The 15,144-nt window shown below is 36.3% G+C and overlaps 1 protein-coding gene across 3 annotated transcripts in view; it reads left to right on the top strand.

Moving 5' to 3' along the window:
* Positions 1–1,721: 1,721 nt before the first annotated feature.
* The window catches only part of mitfb (melanocyte inducing transcription factor b), a 30,706-nt gene continuing 17,283 nt past the window's right edge, over positions 1,722–15,144 (top strand). Inside the window, exons 1-2 of one of the 3 annotated variants that reach the window (XM_028020034.1) lie at positions 1,722–2,000; positions 13,813–14,053. In XM_028020034.1, coding sequence (XP_027875835.1) covers positions 1,897–2,000; positions 13,813–14,053 — 345 coding nt within the window. In that variant the 5' untranslated portion in view covers positions 1,722–1,896. Of the gene's footprint in view, positions 2,001–9,184; positions 9,421–13,812; positions 14,054–15,144 lie in introns of those variants that run through there. The other 2 variants (XM_028020042.1, XM_028020050.1) reach the window with 2 other exon arrangements.

The raw sequence follows: 15,144 nt of genomic DNA, 5'->3' as shown, positions 1-15,144 counted from the left end.
TTAGTTTGGACCTCCAGAGGTTCCTGCTCATGCTGGGTTAAATACCTGCATGATTTCAGAAAACAAATTCATTCACCAGATTGTGTCATGTAAGGAAGATCTTTTTGAACTGTTGTAGTGTTTTAACATAAAAATTAATGTCCTTGTAGGTGCTTAAAAATTCACAGTATGTCTATAGGTTATCCTTTATCTTGCTACGCTAAATCAGTGAGGGAAAGCTTTCAATTAGGTTAAAAAGTACAACTTATTATAATTGATAAGCTGAGTCATAATTTCGAAGTGGTTTAAAATATAAATCTATCCAGTTTAAGATGTTTGACCCCTTTGCCATTATATTATTATTGATCCAGTATTGATTTTACTATCTAATGCAATCATTCTAATTGTGCTTTCCAGCATGTTGCAATTTGTGGCTGCCTTTTGCAAATATTTGATATTTATATGTCCCCCCCTGACAGAAATTAAAATGTATTTCTACATATCATACCATATGTAAACAGATAACACAAAAACTTGCATTTGTGTGTCACCATACAACCACGGTCAGGTTTAATGTCGATGATATCAAAGGAAAACAGATAGAAGTCAAAATCAGACATCAGGATTCCAAGATTTAATACCCAGAACAATCTTTATATGTTCATACTAAATATCCATGAATCAGTTCTTCCCAGTAAAAGCTGACATTTTTATAAGCCATTCTCATAATTACCATGTCAGCTATCTCAAAGCATGCATTATTATGTTCTTTCTATGTATGCTGAGGCTTGTTGAGATTAAATTCTTATTTGAAGAAATTCCTAATTTAGATATAATGAGATATTAATTAGAGATAGTTTAGCTTTTGATTAAATATCAAAAAGACTTGTCATTCTTACCACAATTACTTATTACTAAAGCAAACTGGTCAGAACTTCCTCCATTTTAAGGATGGAAAGAATAAAGTAAAATTGTTTAGTCCCAAAACCGTAAACATAGAGCTCAAGTACAAACCAAAGAGCAAGTTATTAGGCGGTCATAATTTTACCATCCAATAAATCATTTAGTGAATCAGTCTATATTTTCCACGACCTTGATCTTACTTGGTAGGCCCAAAAAATGTGTAATTTGACAAATAAAGGTCTGAACAAAAAATTATCATATATGGGGTTCCTAAAGGCTGCCTTCTACCTCAAATGATGAGTACTACATGTATAAGCCGCCTATGACACACAATTTATAACCTATCTGTGTAACCATATAACCAGAGTGAAAACCTGGTAATAAAGAAAAGATGAAAGTCCTTGTACTTGGTTCAGAATTGCACACTCCTCTACTTTGGGGTCAACTTCCTTAAAACCTGAGAAGTTCAGAAACATTTGGGTCCTTTAAAACATAACTAATATACTTATTGAGTATTTCATCTTCCTAGTAATGGTAATTAGTTTATTTCTTAATTATATATTAGCTATTTTTTTTTTGCTTTACATTTTTTTCTTTATGTAATGCATGTTATTGCTATTATTTTAGTATTACTCTTTTAATGTATTTCTCGTTTCAATGTGCATTTCTTTACCTCTGTTTCTTTATTTTACTGAAAGGCAATTTAACTTGAGTATAAATGGTACCAATCAGCCTGGGCTTGCGCCTCCGTTGCTGCAGCCAATCAAAACCATGCTGACGTTTCAAAGTAGGTGCATTCTGGTACTCGTAGTTCTTAGTCGGCTTGAAGTCAATCAACCGCCCTGCGCTCGCTGCTGTGGCGGACTACAGAGCTCCTGGTCCTGGATAGAGGCGGCTCGTGTTGACGGCTGCTTTACTCCACGAACTACGGTGGTGCAAACATCATCGTCCGTCTTTTTCCTTGTATTAATTGATTAAGGTTTTAGCGCTTCTCAGAAGTTGACAGTCGCGGCTATGCAGTCTGAATCGGGAATAGTTCCAGACTTCGAGGCTGGAGAGGACCTCCAGGACGAGCCTAAAACCTACTACGAGTTGAAGAGTCAGCCCCTGAAAAACAGGTCAGTTCTGCGCGCTTCTGTGCGAGTGTGGACAGTTATTTACAAGACTGCAGCGGCTTTTGGAGTTGAAGTGATAATTAAGCTGCTGACTTTTCTGAGCGCTGTCCCGAAGGCTGGTTATGATGTTGGTGAGGCTTCTGCAGGGATGTATCCAGAGCTATTCCCAGCACTGACCTCTGCAGCTGAACTCAGTCCGTTTGGTTATCCTGCTGGCATGAAGTCAGTTATGCAACATTTGGGTGTTGTCTTGTCAATATCAACTTCAAATATTAGTTCACAGAAGTGCAGACAGGTCCCGGTTTTTTTTTTTTGTGAGATGCTGTTCAGCCTTGCTCATATGGATGGTTGATACTCTTCAAACAAAATGGGGAGTGGTGTTTTATTATTGAGTCATTTGAAAAGCCACTAAGAGTTGCATGATTAGTGTTGCTTCTTCGCACCTTCATATCGTCATGTTAAATCTTCATGATGTTAAATGAGGGCAATATTACCAGAACTTGTCATATAAATTACAAATGTCATAAAAAGTCAATGCACATCAAGAATTATATTAAAAAAGTGTGGTGTATTTCAAGCATCCATTTCTAATTTAATGAAAACTACAAAATCGTTTTTTTTGTTTGTTTTTTTTAGAAGATGTTGGTATTAAAAAAATTATTACTGAACTGTATGTCGTGTACTGTGCAACATTTGCACTCAGTGGTTATTTGGAGTATCTTCTGCATTGCTGTATAAAGTATTCAGACATAAAAGTCCTGAATACTTTTATGTCTTAAGCAACTGGCTCCATTTCAAGTCATGTCTTGCAATTTTCCTTCAAGCTCTTGAATGGTTTTATTCACTATGTCACAGGACTGCAGCTATCCCTGATGCGTGTGCACCTTTTTCTACGACACGTTGTCCTTCCACTTAACTTTTCATTATTTTGCTTGCACACAGTGTGAAACAACCAACAATGATCTTTTGTGGCTTTCCCTGCTGGTGGAGGTTGTCAGTGAATGTTTGATGTCAAGTCTGCTGTCTTCCAAATGACTGATTATAGATGTGCACCATAATCACAATGTCTAACTGGAAAAAATTTATTTAAAACATTTCCCTCTGTTTAAAATAAACTGATATACTTGACCAACAGTTTTCATAGCTTTCAACAATCATAACAAATAAATGCTTTATGAATCATTTTAAATGTACTTACTCAGCCCACAGTTTTGGGAATCCCAGATGTAATAGGTGGAGTGATGTAACCTATTTGAGTTAAAGCCAAGTTTTATTTTTAGAGCAGTTTTTCTGGCGCTCTAGGCTGTATGCTGACGGCATTGGCTGCTTTCTAGTGCAAGGCATACAAAGATTTAAAAAAGTTCTGGTTTTAAAACCAGCAAAAACTTAACATCATGCTGTTCCTTCTTTTCAAACTTAAAAAAAAATATGCCAGAGAAAATGAGTGGCGAGAGTTTTATCTGGCTGTAGAAGTACTTTTTAGTTGTTTCCAACAAAAACAAATTCAACTGTACGGTAGTCACGTTGAATAAACTATAATATGCCCACCCATAGATTGCTTGGTTCTAAATCTGATAAGTAATATCCTGTGTTATTTTTAAAACAGGAAGGATATTTGTTTATGTTTTAAGGAGAAAAAAATAAGGTCTGGAATATTTGTCAGTGTATAACTGTGAAATTTGTTTTTCACCCTTTTTAGAGTTTCCCCCAGAAAACTTGCTAAGCCCAGTTGTAGGGATGTTGCTCACTTTACCAATGACAGACCATGTTTTTGTGCTAAAAGTTTTTAAAATTTGACAAATTGTTTTTTTTTTAATATGACTAGGTAATTATGTGTTATCGGAAGACATTACTGACAACATCTAAACACCAACTATTTAGTCTTGAAGAAGGCAAATACAAAAAATACAATCAAAATATACATTTTGCTTGTCAGTTAAGTCCTAATTGAGTAATGAGCCAGTGGATCTTAAAACAAGATATATAATGCTAGCCACATTTAAAAGTAAAATATATTTAAATAAATATTATGATGCGCAAGCATATTTTTATGCTTAACTAAATATTCTTGGGGTACAAAATTCAAGTATTGATTGTAATAACTTTTCTTTGTTTAGAAATGTCTACTGCTTGATCCAATATTTTGATTTCCTGGTTGTGATTGGTTATTTTTTTATCAAAGCCAATGCAGTATTTGCAAAGAATTCTCTGATTGGATGATAAAGACCTGTTTGTAATTTGATGGTTGTGTGGCTCATTTAGGTGCAAGTGCAGACACACCGTCATACACTGTTGCCATGGGACTAGGGGGGAAGATAAGTCTGACTACCCAACAAGGCTTATCATAACACACTGGGGAAAAGCCTGGTTATCATACTGTGAGAATCTGACCATTCCCCAGCATGGAGCGATAGAAGTGTTGCCAAAAAGACTGTGTTGAGTTGCAATTTTATTTTTGGCATCATTTAAATGAACATGCCAATAAAATAACATTTTGAGCTCATTATTGTCCAACCTTAATTTGAATTTTACAAAAGTGCCTGCTATCTTCTAAATAAAAACACACCATTCTACAGAACAGAGTATTTTTCCAGTTCAGTGTATTAATGTAAGATGTCTCTTCTGATTCAGGTCTGATGTGTGGTAGGATTTCACCTCTCACCCCTTTTCTCCCTTTTTCACTGTGAAAAGGATTCCTTATATCAGTCTGCTTGTGTGTAACATTTAAATGGTAATAATGTAATGGATTCCATGGTTATTTATCCCCAGAGGTTCCATAATTGCCAGAATGTTTGTTTAATACTTTTGAAAATGGCATCTAAATGGAAGCAAGTCGATACAACCCTGATAAGCCTCTGTGACGAATGAAGCAAAAGTCAGAAGATCACCACAGTATGAATTAATTCACTGTTCCTTTTTTTTCTTAAGCAACACTGTCAAAGAATAGAGACAATTTTTTAAAAAGACTGACATGTTGACTTGACTGACAGGGATTTGTTGAATCCTCATGCTGAACAAGCTGTGAAACATTCTGACCTCAGTTATGAAATGTTTGCTAAAGTTAGATAAGAAGGGACCTATGTGAAAATGTGTCTCTTCTCTCGGTGATTTTAATACATAATGAAACACTTATGAGACTTACTGTGACGAATGCATTAATTTATATGTCTTATGTTCACACAAGTTGTAAACTTGGCCTCATTTATTTTCAACGAATCAAAATCAGACTGAATAGATTTTTGTTTTTATTTCCCTTGCTGCGGATTTGCACTTCAGCTCCTTGTTTTTAACGATAAGAGTGGAAAACATCATCTTGGATAGTCCCAACCCTTAACCCAGTTCAGCATTTTTCAAACTAATGCCTTCAATTTCTTCATTAGTGAAATGTCATTACACTGTTCCACACACGTGGCTGAGTCTGAGCTGTGTTACTGCAGGCAGGGTTGTAGCATTGGCAAATCCCAGTCGAATTATCTGGATGGCATTGTTTCAGAAATACGTGAAGCTGCCTGAAGCATTGTTTCGAATGAAGGTGTCCCACTTCCTCTTCCCATCACATGAATATGACCCAGCACAATAATAGTCATGATGACTGTGATGTGTTATTGCGCACTCTGGATATTATTAGACTCATCAATGTCTTCTAACAGCTGGCTCAGCCGTTTCTTAAATTAGCGATCTTGAGAGCGACAAAATGTCGTCTCAAATTTCACAGATTTCTTTGTTTTCTTGCTATCTTCAAATCAGTTTGACAGAGTGTGCGTGCTGCCGTACACCATGCATGAGACTTTTTGTGCCTATATATAGATGTGATGAAGGCATTATTCTAGTCTTCTATACAGTGTTAATAAACTCTGCATGTTAAGGCACTTGAGAAGTGTTACATCTACAGTGGATTTTTTTGCACACCAAATCTTACTGAAAATGAAAGTTTAAAAGCTTCACCTCTTCTTTTTGTTACATAATTTAGCATGGGACACAGCAATACTATGCATTCAGACCCTCTATGGGCTTGAAAAACCTGCTCAGAAGGGCATTTGCCAAACATACTGCAAGCCTGGGCTGCTGTTTTTTTGTAGTTGACATTTTTGGTTCCTTGTAAAAGCATAACCTTCTGTATTTTATTGGGCATTTCTGCAATAGACCAACGAAACGTTGCGGACAATTGTAAAATACAAGGAAAGCTATTTGTGGTTTGCAAAGACTTACAAATTAAACATCAAGAGTACAGTGTGCATTTATTGTCAACCCTATATACTGTAGTACCACCAAATATAAATTTATGCCCAAGTCTCTCTTAAAAAAGAGATCTAAAACTCAATGGGGTTTTGCCTGATTAAATAAAGGAAAGAAAAAAATGCACCAACCATCTACTTACCTTCAAAAACACCTGATTTGTAAATAGAGCCCATGTATGTATCTGATTCTCGATATAAATCTAATTGTTCTATGATAAATTAAAATCTGGTCTAGGCTTAAAACAATATCCTAAGCTTTAAAGATGTCATGGAGAAATATTTAATCCATTATCTGAAGCAAATAAAATTTTTGAACTGGGCCACAAAACCTTCGTGGATAATGACTCTTAGAGTTAATTCTCGATTTTACAAGGAGGGTATATTTTACACATAGGTCAAGGTTTTTTTATTACTATAATTACTTAAAAACTGTATTTTGTATTTGCTATCGATGTCTTTGATATTAAAATAATTTGTTTGATCTGAAACATTAAAGCGTGACAACAGTTCTAACAAACAAATTATAAGCAGGGAATTGATTTTTCATACAGTACAGCAATAGCCACAAAGTCTGTTTATGGTTTCATCGAACATAATAAGCTTTAAAATAGATCACTGCTAACCAAAATCTAAATTTCAGTGAGTGGCGAGACTTTGTCGTCACAGAATATGTTGCAAGATGCTTGAATTTTATAAGTAAGTTTTTTGGCATCCTATAGCAACAGACGGTAGAGTCACTGGCTGAAAGATGATGTTGGGAGCATCTTGTTCTCTGGAGGAGGGTGATGATAAGAGGGCAGGCAAGTTTCACTCCTGATCTGAACCAAGAAGCTAAATGACACAGACAGGTGGTGCAACTGGAATAAAAAACTGTCTGAACTACATGTCCTTGTTTACATTCAGAGTTTCAATAATGCTGAACTCTGTCTGCCTCTGATGGAGACCAAGGGAACTACAACTCTTACAAAAAGCTACTTAGAAAGCTGAACAAATTTGCAGCACAGAGTGCGTCTCTGCACCTAAAAAAAAATTGCTGCAGCATGGTAATGCTATTAGAGCTATAACTAAAGATGATTTCTGCCATTTATGTGTCTCGCGGGTTCTCTTTCAATGACATGTTTGTTCCCGGCACTGTCAGCATTAGTTTTTAAAAGACAGGAAGAAGATTAGACAAGATATTTGTTTATTGAGAAACTAACTCCATGAATATTTGTGATTTCTTTCTAGCATAATAATTTGAATGCCTACAAGCTGTTATTTCCACTTAGAAACTGCAGCTGAGCAAAAATCCACTGGATAGTTGCTTACTTTGGCTAAGATCCTGATAAACTCATTTCAGTACTCAAATTATTACTTTAAGAGTAACATTTGTCATTGTCATGTATTCTTATAATATTTTCACTTTCTACCTTCTGTCTTGTCTAGTCCAAAGCTGTTTTGGACTAGACTTCTTGTGAACCTCTTTTCTGATGTTTTTAATTTTTGTATGCTAATTATCTTATGTATTTCTTGATATTCTGTAACTGCTAGTGGTTGTTGATGGTTTGTTTTTGTAAAACAAAATATACAGTAAATGGTCATACTCCCATGAAGTGTCTGAAAAACTGAAATGTTGTGTTTGTGGATGGAAGTTGCCTCCGTCTCAGAGGAGAGCTGGCACAGGAACCTGGTTGTTACAAGCATATAACGTTTGCAGGACTTTATCTAAGGAGTGTGATTTCTTGACAGCTTTCTAATTTGAGATCTCACCAGTTTGTTCTTTCACACTGTTTCAACATGCATTCTTTTTATAGCAAAGTATTTTTATGGTGGTTTATAATCTCACTGCACATAATATTACATGTTTCATAGACAGAAAATAGAAATGAATGAAATGCACCCTGTAAAAAGTCCTGCCACATTTAGGAAAAAAAAACAACAAAACTTCATTCTGGAGATATTTGGGCTGATTATAGTGAGCATATTGTGGAGTAGTGTCAGTTAACTTGAAGAGTGCAAAAACCTAATTTTTATCACAAGAAATACCTTGATACCTGCAGTCAGAAATAATAATGTTTTAAATAAATTATCTAAAAAAGAAAGAGCTACTCAATATATTGGCAATCACAAAAGACGGCTTGAATACAATGTTTGGTAGACAGTTGCGTTCACCCTGTACAGGGAAATAATACATTAAGTCCAGTTTCACTTTCAGGACTTCCACTGTCCTGGATATCAACAACTAATGTAGGTCTGAGTGACAGAGATGCTAAAGTTCATGGAGAGGGATGAGGATATTGTGATGGGTCATAAAGAGAAAAGAGAAAAACATCAGTCGCAGCAGATATATTCATCACATCACATTTTACAACAGTGAGGTTTTCCCTTATGCATTATAAGCCTGGCGGGCCACTTAGCTTTACTTGATCCCAATTTTTAACATTACTTTAACACAAAAATACTGTGGGGCAACTGGTGGACTTCCCTAGTAACCCTACCTCCAGGCTTAGCTAGTTTTCTGAGGGTAACCCTGAACAGTATTTAATTTTTATGTATTCCTGCATTGCTACTCAAAAGAAATAGTTATTTTATCTGTACCAGAAAGATGTATTGATTTTTATGGACGATGACTACCATGAAATAGTCTAATGCTGATATGTGTAGCTAAGCTGAAGTTGACTCTTTAGATGACCATTTCACAAGCTTTCTGAAGAAAGTTTACAAAGTGCATAGTCATACATGTGTTTGAAAGAACTATAAACAGAAATGTTATGACACTTGTGCCATAACACAAGTCAAAGCTTTTCGTTGCTCGTGATCTTATGTGTACATATGTAGGTGTACGACTTTAATATAGGACGCCCTGCTCAACACGTGTCAGCACATGTCTCTAAGTGAAACAGTATCTGTGCGGCTTTGTACAGCGTGCTGTTGGACAGCATGTTTCCAGTAGGCTCCGGCCCTTTCCTTCACTCTCCTCTGCTGTGACTCTGGACGGGGCCGGACCTCTGCCTCTGACTCTGTGAGGCGATTGGCGATTCCAGGCCGGGTCCTGGAGCCTCCCCCTGTGACACACTTTCAGTGCGGCCCCACCAGCATGACTTTCACTGCTCTCCAAGGGCGGGTGGTGCACCTTCAGGGGAAAAACAAACAAATATGGAGGCTGCTGGAGTGCAAGTGTACAGACCCTGCTCATTTGACTTTCTGTGAGTACAGATCCTCAGCATCTCTGATATTGTTTTCTTGCTTTAATTTATTACCTTATTGCTATATATCCCTATTGAATACATGAAGTTAGTTTAGTAGGAAATAAGAAGCACTAGAATAGTTCCCCCCTTATTATTATTATGATGATGTTTAAATATGCATTTAATAACTTCTTGTTATAACACATTAAAATTAATGTTTGTGATTTTCATGTCTTGTTCCCTTGACAACAAGTATTGGGTGAAAACAGACTGATATAACTGGAATTACTGTACTTTATCTACTTTCTCACTGCAAAGTGACTCAATATTTTATATATTATTTCTATACGTCTCTCCTCTTGCCTTCATCAAAGACTCAGGTCTGACTATTTGACTAATGGTAGATATGATAGAGCAGAATAGTGAGCATGCTCATACCAATCATGAGTTGTGGTGGGCAGGGCCCTGTAAGACTGTACAACCATTGTGGTTTTTTTTAGCCCCCTCTTTTGTGAGATACACACAAACATGAGATGAGGTGTGTGTACGCACAAGAATGAAAAGGTTAAAAAAAAGGGACAAAAAAGCTTTTTATGTGTTTCAGTGGTTCCGCTGGCAAAAAGCCACCAAATAGAGAGAGAAAGAAACAGAGTAGAATAGAGGTTGTGCTTTGCTGTGTTTAGCTGTATCAGGTCATTCATACAGTGTAATACAACCATTTCATGAATTTAAAGTTTCTGAATTTTGAGATTATTTTTTGTAAAATAATATTGCTTCATGTTGTAAACTTTGTAACATTTAATTTAGATTACCCAGGAAAATGTGGACATTTCCCAACAGCATAGCAGTGACAATAACATGGAGTATGATGCTGTATTCGAGAAGATGGGTTGAGATTGTGCTTCTTATGCACCTCTTATGTCATCCAAAGAGGTGCATTAGACATTTGATTATTGTAAAATTGCCAGTTCTGCATACATCATTATCATAGTTGGTTCCTTAACAGTCTAGTATCATATAATCCTGAATCCTGTTTTTCTCTTTCTACAAAAAAAGTACTGGTATACCTTTTGGTTTTCATTTTTGAAAAGAATTTGTGGAGTGCAGTGAAGATGTTTTAAACCATTGAAGTATAACACAATTAAAGCATAGCCCGCATGTCTTAAACATGAGGAATCAGCAGCACCCTGCTTGTATTGTTACATCAGTTTTTATGTCAATTTGTCCCTTAGATTTTTTTTAAATTAACAAAACCATGAGGTGTTCATGTAATGTATTTTTTTTATGTTCTTTGGTACACAGAAAGTCAACACGTTTATAAAAACCTAGGGATTTTATGTTTAAAATGACAGAACATTTAGAACATAAACAATATATTTTTGCATACACCAGTGCTTCAGATAATTATGTTAAAAAGTTCAAGCAGTTTTGCTAATAGTTCCATGTGCTCACCGGAAAAGAGGACGCAAAGGAAACAAAAGAATTGGGGTATTTAGGAATTTTAACATTCAAAGAGAGAAGCAGATTAAAGACTTAAAGAGAACACAAAGCCTTCATTTGCAGCAGCAGAAATGAAAAGTTTTAACCATAGATCCAAAAAGTTTGTTTGAAATGTCTAGGATGAAAGGAAACAAAGTCACCCAAAGCCAGGCTGATGCCATGTATCAGAGTCAGTACAAAGGAACTTTGGAGAAAAAAGAAATAGCTGTCAGATTGAACGACTCAAACTTCTGCAGAGCTTTAAGACCGAGCTGAAATTCATTCTTTGTTCTGCAATTTAAGATCCTGCTCTTTGACATGAAATTTATTGGTCTTAATTGTTTCTCTCAGATAACCGGTGGACAGGTCAGTCCATGAGGTATCAGACCGTGAGACTATATGTGATGCTGGGAGAGAATTATAGCATGTTGACGGCTCAACACCCAGTGAATATGCTGCAGACCAAGACAGTGTTTGACCGCACTGGCTAATTAGTGCGATTACTGCACAGCTGGATTGGCCAGACGTTTTACGGTGTTGTATCAAAAGGATCACTCACTCGATGAAGGCTTCGTCCCGACAACTTCTGCTTCAGCAGATTCTCTCTATTTTAGGACCACTGGACTTTGCTTTGTCTGGGGAGTAGCTGTCTAAATTTAAGAGGATGGGAAAACTGAAGCAGTCTGTGGTTTGGAGTTCCTCTTTGGGTGATGTTAAAATCTGAAAAATCTACCTTGGACTAGAGTAGTTCATTGTTCTCAATAACAACTCATGCTTTCTGAAACCAGATCTGTAAGGATGTTTTAAAGGGAGTATTTAAGGAAATAATTTGGTATATGTGAAGTGAGATTTGTTAGAAAGTTTTATTTAGCTGTTTTTGACTTGTAGTAGATCACTATCCAGCCATCTTAATTTATAATAATCCCAGATTAGTCAGACATACATCCTGAAACTAACAACTTCACTGATTGGACCAAAAACACAACCATCTTAAAGCAAATGCAATGTTGAATTCAAATTTATTATATTTTGCTGTTGCATAGAGATGTTTTCAGACTTGCCTCCTCTTCAATTTCCCATCAATAGTTGTGTCAATACATCTAGTTCACAAGAGGAGATTTTACTAAACTACAAATGCTATTTTTTATTTTGCAAATAGAGGAAAGGTATGATGAATGACAAACTGTTTCTATGTAATCTGCAGTTAGTGTAGAATAATTGAGTCTACATTTGACTAATCTATAAATTGTTTTTTGTATGTTTCTAAGATGGACTTAAAGGCTATAAAGCATTGATCGGGCTCCTTATTCTGGTTTTCACAAATAAAATACAGTTTCTGTGTTTAAAGACTCCCTGTTCTAGGTAAAATTATTAGATTCAAGTTTGATCTTTTTAAACAGAGATTTGTTGACTGCAGGCCATATTTCTTAGAAACTCTTAAAAAGCCCCTTGTCATCTGTTCTGAACAGATATACACAAAATGCCAGAGGATATGCTGCTCATTAAAATGTCTTTTTTTTTTTTTTTTTCTTCTGATTTTAGATCATTAAAACCTTTTATATAGTTCAGTACTTATTTAACACACTGAACAAAAATAGTGTTGGTACATTGGCTCCAGTCAGACTACCATAACACACAACTGAGCAGTGTTGGTTAATTTTCATGTACATAATGGGGAAAAAATTGTTTCCATTTGAAATTTAAACATCTATATTTCCAATGTTATTATTAGACTGGTCAACCTTTAAATGACAAAACATTGCCAGATATTAAATAATTGGATCTAAGACCTGGAAGATTAGGAAGAACATTTTGAACAGCCATGGTGAAGAGGTGCTTACATTATTTCCACTAATTATTTGGTTACTAATGACGTAAGTTTTCATCCAAGTACATCTGTTCTCCAATGAAGCCTGGAAAAGGTTTTGCTAAAGGACAAGATGAAAACATGTAAATCTTGTAAGATCAACACTACTTCTTACTTATATTACTACAGCCATGTTCACATTCAGTATCTTCTTAATTTTTTAAGAAGAGGAGGAGATATGTCATGAAATATAGGCAGATAATGCTGTACAATATTAGAAAATTTAATAATGGAGATATTGGTAAATTTAACAATGTTGATATCAGGTATGAAAGGCCTATGACCTCCTCTCGTGGCAGCTGATAATCTGCTGCCACGAGATTCTGTCCAACTGATTAATTGTTACATTAGTCATTTAGCTATTGTTAGCTAATATATTAGCTAACAATAATTGTCCTCTAAGCAGTCCTTTGCTATGTGAATATTGCATCCACTGATATTGCATATGATTGTGATATATTGTGCAACACTATAGACAATACCCCAAACAGGTTCAGAAGATAGCGGAAGTTCTTCAGAGTCCAACCTGCACTAGGAACAGGCTGAGAAGGGTCTCAGGTTTTGACTCTGCCATTCCAATGTAATATTGAATGCTAGAACAACACCATTAGCCTACCATAGCCAGACCCTTCATCATCTCATGACAAAATGTGTCCACTGCTTTGGCCCTGCAATCTGAAAAGTTTTTAATGACCTCAGTGATCTCTGCAATGGTCTCTTGAAGTATTTGAATAAATTCAGTAATTTCAGAAGTGACTGTTGTCTATTTGTTTGACATATTCTCGACAGTAACCCTAAGAGAAGATTACTGTTTCTCAGATTACCTAGTTATTGATTTATTGGTTACAGGTTTCAACTCTATAAGTAAGATTTCTTTTTATCCCTGGTCCTTCAGATGTTCTTTATGCTTGGCCTCTTCTTCCTCATATGGCCTCAGTATGCCCTTTCTCTAATACTACTCTCCATCTTTTTGCCTCTCCTCATCTCACCTTGGTAATCAGGCTCTCGTTTCCCTTTCTGATTGCTCATCTGACATCTTTCCTTTACTCACTCTCCCTTTGCAGCAGCCCGTCGGACCAGCATGGCGCCTCCAAGCCCCCGCTGAGCTCCTCGGCCATGACATCACGCATCCTGCTGCGGCAACAGCTAATGCGGGAGCAGCTCCAAGAGCAGGAGCGGCGGGAGCAGCAGAGACAACAGTCCTCCCACTACCCACAAACTACAGCGACCCAGACCCCCGCTATTAATGTCAGTGTCCCTGTCAGTGTATCAGCTGGAGCACAGGTGCCAATGGAGGTGCTTAAGGTAAGCAGCCATGGCTGCAGGGGAGGAGATGGAGTGTGGCGGCATGTTTAATTAGCAGGCTTGGTTCTGTATAAAGTTTCCACTTCTGGAAGTTGTATGCGTCACTGCCCCAGTCTGAAGGGTCCAGCTGTATTAATAGATGTTGGTGACTCGAGCATAGACAGTCAGACAGTTGTGGTTTTACTACAACCGACTGAAAAAATAAAAAAACGAGGAAAAAGAAGAATGAGCAGGAGTGAGTGAAGTGTGTTAAAATGCGTATATGGGGATTATCTTTCCTGAGAGAATTCCTCTTTAATGCACGCTGTGCTTCCAGCCATTTGGATTTAGCCATCTTTAATCCTATTTGCTCAGCTACGTTCACATCTTTTCGTAGCTTTGATTCCCTGGCAGTCTAAAGGGACAGAAGGTTGTTCAGGTTTTCTGTCTGAGTAGAGAGGGTTGGTTTTTGCTTAAACATTTTAGCCAAGACTTTCGGTAAGTTTTATTCTTTATCTAATTTTCTCAGATGGGTGTTTTTTTTTAAACGTACTTCAAAAATGTGTTGCGTAAATGTAAGCACAACCAAAGATCTCAGTGTAGTTTATACTTTTTGATCCCTTATACATTTTGCTATTCTACTTTTTCTTGCTATTCTGTGTTTTATTTTTTTCGTGATATGAAAAACTTGTGTGTGACGGTGTTTTTGGAATGTTTTGGACACAAACTTAAGCTCCAACTCATTTTTAGTAAGTGTGCTGTTTTGGAAAATGCTTTTTTCCACGTCTTTATGAAAGCACTAGGTGTTACATTAGCTACTTTTAGTTTACATTTTCTTTTTGTTTTAGGTGTATCATCTATTTAAGAAAACCATTAAGCTTTGAATATATATTCAAAAAGCCTTATAGTAAATGTTTGCAGTAGCATAACCTCACATGAAAATTTTTCTTAATTTCTTTGAAAAATACTTTAGAGGCTTGTTTTTACCTTTCTTAGCAGACTTCTCAAATATATATTTTTAAGGGATTTTTGTTTTTCATGTGTTGTCCAATTCAAAAGTTGGGATAATTCCAATTTTGCAACTAGAACCAAGGTGTGCTGAATAAACTACA

The sequence above is a fragment of the Xiphophorus couchianus genome, chromosome 1, assembly GCF_001444195.1.
Source record: "Xiphophorus couchianus chromosome 1, X_couchianus-1.0, whole genome shotgun sequence".
Classification (NCBI taxonomy): Eukaryota; Metazoa; Chordata; class Actinopteri; order Cyprinodontiformes; family Poeciliidae; genus Xiphophorus; species Xiphophorus couchianus.
The sequence above is the reverse complement of the archived record's forward strand: the minus strand, read 5'-3'. Positions and strand labels throughout refer to the sequence as shown.